Source organism: Limulus polyphemus, unplaced genomic scaffold, assembly GCF_000517525.1.
Source record: "Limulus polyphemus unplaced genomic scaffold, Limulus_polyphemus-2.1.2 Scaffold10902, whole genome shotgun sequence".
Taxonomy (NCBI): domain Eukaryota; kingdom Metazoa; phylum Arthropoda; class Merostomata; order Xiphosura; family Limulidae; genus Limulus; species Limulus polyphemus.
The window spans coordinates 3,047-10,908 of record NW_013676512.1 but is presented as its reverse complement, the minus strand read 5'-3'; the positions used below and the strand labels follow the sequence as shown (position 1 = coordinate 10,908).

The 7,862-nt window shown below is 34.3% G+C and overlaps 1 protein-coding gene across 1 annotated transcript in view; it reads left to right on the top strand.

Moving 5' to 3' along the window:
* The window catches only part of LOC106476565 (eIF-2-alpha kinase activator GCN1-like), a gene marked incomplete at its 3' end in the record, with an annotated part of 13,548 nt that overhangs the window by 3,566 nt on the left and 2,120 nt on the right, over positions 1–7,862 (top strand). Inside the window, exons 3-8 of the mRNA XM_013937212.2 lie at positions 1,877–2,073; positions 3,475–3,664; positions 3,987–4,057; positions 4,815–5,030; positions 5,855–6,057; positions 6,234–6,357. Of these exons, the coding sequence (XP_013792666.2) occupies positions 1,877–2,073; positions 3,475–3,664; positions 3,987–4,057; positions 4,815–5,030; positions 5,855–6,057; positions 6,234–6,357 (1,001 nt within the window). The remainder of the gene's footprint in view (positions 1–1,876; positions 2,074–3,474; positions 3,665–3,986; positions 4,058–4,814; positions 5,031–5,854; positions 6,058–6,233; positions 6,358–7,862) is intronic.

Here is a 7,862-nt window from a genome sequence, read left to right as displayed (position 1 = left end):
TAGGTGTTTATGCCTGTACTCTATAGCTGACTGTCACCATGTGTGGTTCCCTATTAGGTGTGATATGCCTGACTTCATAGCTGACTGTCACCATTGTGTGGGATTCATTAGGTGTGATATGCCTGACTTCATAGCTGACTGTCACCATTGTGTGGTTCATTAGGTGTGATATGCCTGACTTCATAGCCGACTGTCACTGTTGTGGGATTCATTAGGTGTGAGATGCCTGACTTTATAGCTGACTGTCACTGTTGTGGGATTCATTAGGTGTGATATGCTTGACTTCATAGCTGACTCACTGTTGTGTGGTTCATTAGGTGTGATATGCCTGACTTTATAGCTGACTCTCACTGTTGTGTGGTTCATTAGGTGTGATATGCTTGACTTCATTGTTGACTGTCACTCTTGTTCAGGAGGATGGAGTTAATGGTGACAAACTTTGAAGATAAGCATTTAACAGCTGTGTCCTCTCATTCGTATTGATAAATATGTTGATCCATTCTAGGTTTTGGACTAATGTGTTGACTTCACTTAGTTTCGTTAGGCTCAGCTCTAAACCAGAAAGAGTTACTGAGCATGAGTTGAGTGTAATCTCATGTTTCATTTTCTAGTTTTCTAATTTGTGAATATCTCTTTAGCAGTAGCCTAGTTCTTTAGATGCTGGGCAGTGAAGTGGAAGGTCCGGGGTTCAAGATGCAATTTTTCTCTGATTACACACCTCGTTATTGATATATCAGCCAATCCCACCTTTTGCCCAATAGTAACCATGTAGGCAGTGGATAACACAATGCTAACACATACGAAGAAGAATGATAGGACATTACATATACTGCTGCTCACGATTCTTAAAGCTTAGTAACAAAACATACTTTCTACATTAATATATATATAAGCCGTACAGACTGGTATTTTTGGTCAGATCAGGACCTTCCATGACACATGGGTTATAGTCTGGTCAGGGAGCACAATGTTCAAATACTGTAATCCCTAATTTACAGCTGTTAAATACTCTCCAAAGGAACACCACATTAACAATACACACTGCTACCAAAGGAACACCACATTAACAATAGACACTGCTACCAAAAGAACACCATATTAACAATACACACTGCTACCAAAGGAACACCACATTAATAATAGACACTGTCAGCAAATAAACATCACATAACCACATCTTGTGAGTCCTTACTGCTACCAATGTTATTCTCAATCTGTAGGGGAATCAGTCCAAAGCTCATGTAATAAGTTGGTTGGTGCAAAGGATCTTGACAGCAGACTGATGTTAACAGTTCCACTTGTCTGTTATGTTAGAAAATTTAGCAGTGTGTATTGTTAATGTGGTGTTCCTTTGGTAGCAGTGTGTATTGTTAATGTGTTGTTCCTTTGGTAGCAGTGTGTATTGTTATTGTGGTGTTCCTTTGGTAGCAGTGTGGATGATTAGTGTGGCGTTCCTTTAGTAGCAGTGTGGATGGTTCGTGTGATGTTCCTTTAGTAGCAGTGTGGATAATTGTTGTTGTGTTCCTGTTGGTAGCAGTGTGGATGGTTAGTGTTGTGTTCCTTTAGTAGCAGTGTGGATGGTAAATGTGGCGTTCCTTTAGTAGCAGTGTGGATAATTGTTGTTGTGTTCCTGTTGGTAGCAGTGTGGATGGTGGTGTGGTGTTCTTTCAGTAGCATTGTTTAGATTTAGTGTGATGTTCCATTGATAGTAGTGTGGATTGGAAGTGTGGTGTTATATTTCAACATAACTTGAGTAGTACTTGTAAGGTTCTAGAATCAACGTCGGTAAGTATTTGTGATATATTTGAATAATGTGTAAAGTCTAGGAACTTTTTTGGAAGGAGTCTGTAAAATGTAACTGATTTTTATGTTTTAGGACTCAGTGAGGTAATGGGAGGACTTGGAGTTGAGAAACTGGAGAGACTTATGCCAGATATCATTGCTACAGCAGAACGAACGGATATAGCCCCCCATGTAAAAGATGGCTACATAATGATGTTCATCTACCTACCTATGGTGTTCACGAGAGAGTTTTCTCAATACATTGGAAAAATTATCAATCCAATCTTATGGGTTAGTATTTGATGACATCGTAGATTGCCCGAAACTTGTGGTACATCTGAAGGCTTATAATGGTATAAATTGAGTTTTGATACTTGTGGTAGGCACAGCACAGATAGCCCATTGTGTAGCTTTGTTCTTGAGAATGAACAAACCAACAAGCATGATTTGTACTTTATTTGTCCTCTTTATCTAGGTGATGTGTATTGTATAATTAATTCAATGCTCCGCCTTGTACAGTGTTTTAAAAGAAATGTAGAAAAATCATGTATCGCCACATGAGTCGAGGAAGCTGCTCCACCAAGTTCTAGTGGATCGAATTACAACTACATATATAAAACTAATTTTTTAGTGTTCTTTCAGTGCTTTCTTAGTTGTGGACAACATCATCACAGAGACTTGGAACTTTTGAAAATTTGTGCAAGAGACAAAATGCACGCAAAAAAATAATGTAATTTTAAGAATTTTGCTTCGTGAAATTAAAAGATGAAAACTGGAGTAATTTAATCCAAACATACCTAAATAAAGTTAACCCACGTGTGTTGTGTATATATTGATGGAAGTGTACCCTATGTTTCTACAACTGGATGAACCTTTTACCAACTTTTCCACCCTTGTGTTTAAACTTAAAAAATAATTTTGTGATTCAAGAAAGGGTCCATACGCATCCTTGAAAGTGCTTGAAAAGGGGCCTTTTTTTTCTTCAAAAGTACTTGAAAATATTATAAGAGCAGAATATATCGATATATCTAACTTGATCAGGGTTTAGGGTGGGCACTTATTCTAGTGTTTGTGGCTGTATATAGAACTTCATCAGGGTTTGGGCACACGTTCTAGTGTTTGTGGCTGTATATAGAACTTGGTCAAGGATTGGGCACACGTTCTAGTGTTTGTATATAGAACTTCATTAGGGTTTAGGGTGGGCACTTATTCTAGTGTTTGTGGCTGTATATAGAACTTCATCAGGGTTTGGGCACACATTCTACAGAAACATCTCTGCCCTTCAGAGTTGTGGATACACTAAAGGTCAGATCTCGCTATTTGTTTGTTAAGAGTGACCCAAGAGTTAGCAGTGACTTCTTTTCGTTGTCAGTTCAAAATTAGGGTTGGCTGTGTACATACATCCTTTATGTTGCTTTTCAGGAAAATTCTGAAGAGCAACAACACAGAAAGTTACCTAAACGGTGTTGTATGAGTGTTAGCAGGGGAAGGCTTGTAGTGAAATTTATATTCATTTTATGAACTCGGCTCACGATTTCATGAAGCTTAACAGTTTTGTATTTAAAATGTTTAAACTACCTTGTTCTTTTGTTTAGATTGGTTGGTTTATATATTTTTTTTTTATTATTTCTGTACTCAAAAAAACTTTTTTTTTCTTGTTCTCAAACTCGATCATGTGTCTTCCTCATGTAGGCCTTGGCTGACGAGAACGAGTTTGTCAGGGACACGGCACTAAAAGCTGGTCAGAGGATTGTTAGTATGTACTCTGATACAGCTATCGAGATGCTACTTCCCCAGCTTGAGCAGGGACTATTTGATGACAACTGGAGAATTCGCTACAGTTCCGTCCAGTTGCTGGGAGATTTGCTCTACAAGATTTCTGGTGTGATTTGGAAACTTTTTTTAGTGTATATATATTCTTAAGTTTATTATCAAGTTTAAATAATTTTTATTCCTTTTGTATTTTGGCATTAAGTCATTTTGCTTTTGACTGCTTTTTTTGTTTGTTTTTTTTAATTTGCCAAAATTAATTATTTGACCCTCTTTGGTTTGATGCTCCTTCTGTTCTCTTTTATTTTCCAAAGATCAATTAAAGAAGTAGAGACACACACAGAGAGAGGAGAAAAATATACAATTAAAGTAAATGAATTTTGAATGTTTTTTTTTTCTTTCAATCGGCTCAACTTATGTTGTATATTCTGTAGGTGTTACTGGGAAAATGTCGACAGACACCGCTGGTGAAGATGACAATTTCGGAACAGAACAATCCCATAAGGTAGATATTCTATTTAGATATTAATAACATCTTGAATATTGTGTCTGAAAATAATGGTTAGATCATGAAAGGAGTAAAGTACTTTTTACCATGTTTAATAAGAGGAGTAAAATACAATAACTTCTTTTTACCACATTTATTAAGAGGAGTGAAATACAATAAGTACTTTTTACCACATTTAATTTAAATCGTGGTAAAAAGTACTTATTGTATTTTACTCCTCTTTCTTATTATTGTATTTTACTCCGTACTTTTTACCATGTTTAATAAGAGGAGTAAAATACAATAAGTACTTTTTACCATGTTTAATAAGAGGAGTAAAATACAATAAGTACTTTTTACCATGTTTAATAAGAGGAGTAAAATACAATAAGTACTTTTTACCACGTTTAATAAGGATACCTTGTTAATTAAGGTAGTTTCCATCCAAATGTAGAATGATGGATATACTGTTTCTAGAAAAGTATAGAAGATTAAGGTCATAAAAACTTTCATCTGTTACATGTTTTTTTATTTGTCAAAAACATTTTTCGAAGAAACCAATTATTGAGTGTGTAGAAGGAACGTATGGTAAGAACTACATATTTCACTTGTATATGTTAGATTTTTATTCCTCAATAACTGACTAGTAATGTATTAAATGGAGAGAGACTACCACATTATAAATTTATTTGTTTAAAACACAGATATGTATTTTTATTGGAAAAGTTTATGGTTTACGGGAAACTTATTTTTCTGATTGCAATTGCTATTTTAGGCTATTTTGAACGCACTGGGTGCAGAATGTAGAAACCGAGTACTGGCTGGATTATATATGGAGAGGGCTGATGTCGCTCTGATGGTTCGCCAGGCGGCTCTTCACGTCTGGAAGGTGGTGGTCACTAACACACCACGGACTCTTCGTGAAATATTGCCTGTTCTATTTCAATTATTATTAGGCTGTTTAGCCAGTAACAGCTTTGACAAACGTCAGGCAAGTACACTGAAAATGAGTATTTGTTTCATTGTCTGAGAGGCAGTATTATTAAATAAGAGTTAAAATGAATGGGAAGTAACAACAATAGTATAACTTACAACTTGAGTATTGTTAATCCATGTTGAATCTGTAATATAACTTACAACTTGTTAATCCATGTTGAATCTGTAATATAACTTACAACTTGTTAATCCATGATTCAACATGGATTAACAAGTTGTAAGTTATATTACAGATTCAACTGTAATATAACCTACAACTTGTTAATCCATGTTGAATCTGTAATATAACTTACAACTTGTTAATCCATGTTGAATCTGTAATATAATTTACAACTTGTTAATCCATGTTGAATGTGTAATATAACTTACAACTTGTTAATCCATGTTGAATCTGTAATATAACTTACAACTTGTTAATCCATGTTGAATCTGTAATATAACTTACAACTTGTTAATTCATGTTGTATCTGTAATATAATTTACAACTTGTTAATCCATGTTGAATCTGTAATATAACTTACAACTTGTTAATCCATGTTGAATGTGTAAGCTTCAGTTGTAGTTGTCTGGTTCCTTTATTGATGGTTAAAACATGTGGCTTTAGAACTATTCCATCTGAGCTAAAAGTCTCAGTCAGAGGCAACATGGAGTTTGAAAGCTTTTTGGTGTTTGTCTGTATCTTAAGCCATTATCACATTGTATGTTAATACATATTATACTGAGTTTGATAACAATTCTTGTTTCCATGCATTTTTTAAATCAAACTCAGCTTAGATAAATTGGTAAAACTGAAAACTTATTAATCACTGAATTCTCCAGGTAGCGGCTCGGACTCTTGGAGACCTAGTACGTAAGCTTGGAGAAAGAGTGTTACCCGAAATTATTCCTATACTTGAAAGTGGTCTAGATTCTGACCAGTCAGACCAGAGACAAGGGGTGTGTATTGGTCTCAGTGAGATCACGGCATCCACAAGTAAAGACATGGTTCTCACATTTTTCGATAATTTGGTTCCTACTGTCAGGTGAGGTTTAGCAGAAATTATAGATACACTTTTTTTAGTATGCATTGTAGTTTTTGTGTTTAATTATATAGACTTCATCTTATATTTATTCTACGACATTCTGATTTACTTTATAGAATAACTTTTGTTGGCAGATCCTGCTGCTGTTTGAGTTAAAATGTGAACTAAACTTTCAGGAGAGCCCTTTGTGATAATCTGAAGGAAGTCCGCCAAGCTGCGGCCAAGACGTTTGACAGTCTGCATTCGACTGTTGGAGTCAGAGCCTTAGATGACATTCTTCCAAAGCTACTGAAGCAACTGGTAGGTGTTATTTACCAACCATTTTAATAGAATGAAAACATAAGCTCACAATACTAAGAAAATCTGAGTACAAAATAAAACAGGTAAAAGCTGAAGAGCCTCAAACTATCTTCCAGAATGAAATAGTATAAAGGTGTGTATGTATTCATATTGCCAAGTAGGTAACTAATTTATTTTACTCATCAACTCTTTCAGAGTGGGCATCATTTTGTGCATATGTCAGGAGGTTTTAGTGAGTTACCTTCAAAACTTAATTAAACTACTTTCTTATCATGGTATATAAATAAACTTGGTGTAAAAACGTAGCCATTAATCCAAATTTCAACATTTTATGTCTTAAGTTCTTCATTTTATAAGGCAATGTTTAAAAAAGTAATCCTCAATTTCCCCCTAGTGTGACATTTTCCCTTTTTCTCTAATTTATTTACCACCTATTGCAAGAATTATGAAAATTAACATAAATTACTTATTATAATGTCATAATTACTTAGGCAAAGCACAATTTTATGGCCTTCAATCTTGTTTGGTTACAGAGCCACCAAATAGAAAATCAGACCCCACTTGCCACGCCCACCTTTCGCATTCTCTCTTTCAGAAATTGTCAGTTATTCTCTCTGACATTTAATACTATATTATTTGCAACCAATAGAAGGCCAAGGTTTAATCTATCAAATGGCATATTCCATTACATTGTGTTCTATACAGAGAATTGTCTATTTTGCTCCGAGTTCAAACTTTATTTCCACGTGAAACACATCGATGAGCTCAGCTGAATTTTTAACAGCTCTTGTCTCATAGTTAGAAAGCCAGAAAAACTGTGATAGTTATAGAAAATTGTCTCCTTTTTATGTGTTATTATTCTGTGTCCTTTGGTGCATTATTTGATTTAATGAAAAATAATTTAGTGCACTACTACCATTAGTATAAAAAAAGTAAGGTTAAATGTCAACCACAGCAAAAACAAGACCCAGGTAAGTACTTGATTTCTTGATTTTCATGTGTATTATTTTAAAAGTAACTTAAATGTAAAAATTTGAAACTTTTTAGGTTAGATTAGGTATAATAAAGAATAATAGTAATGAATTTCCATTAGGTATGCTAACGAGTAGCCCTTGCAGTATGTTTTTGAAAGGGTAACATGAGCTTCACATTCAGCAGTTGATTTACAAATTTTTTAATGGGAATGTTAATTTAGACAAGGTTTAACTATTGAGATGGGTATCCTTTACTGTGCATGTCACAAGGTTTTAGTGACTGAAAATATAAATTTTACTAATATATTTTTTCTTTATGATATCCTAATTATTATAGCATAAAATTTTAACTAATAACCCATATTTTAGTAGTATATAAGTTTTAAGTTCTTAATTTTATATGACAATATTTAAAAAAATCCTGAATTTCTCCTAGTATGACATATGTGACACATTTTCTCCATACATCCCCTCTTCTCTATTTTTATCCACCACCCCTCCAGTAAGTATGAAATTAAATATAAATTTCTC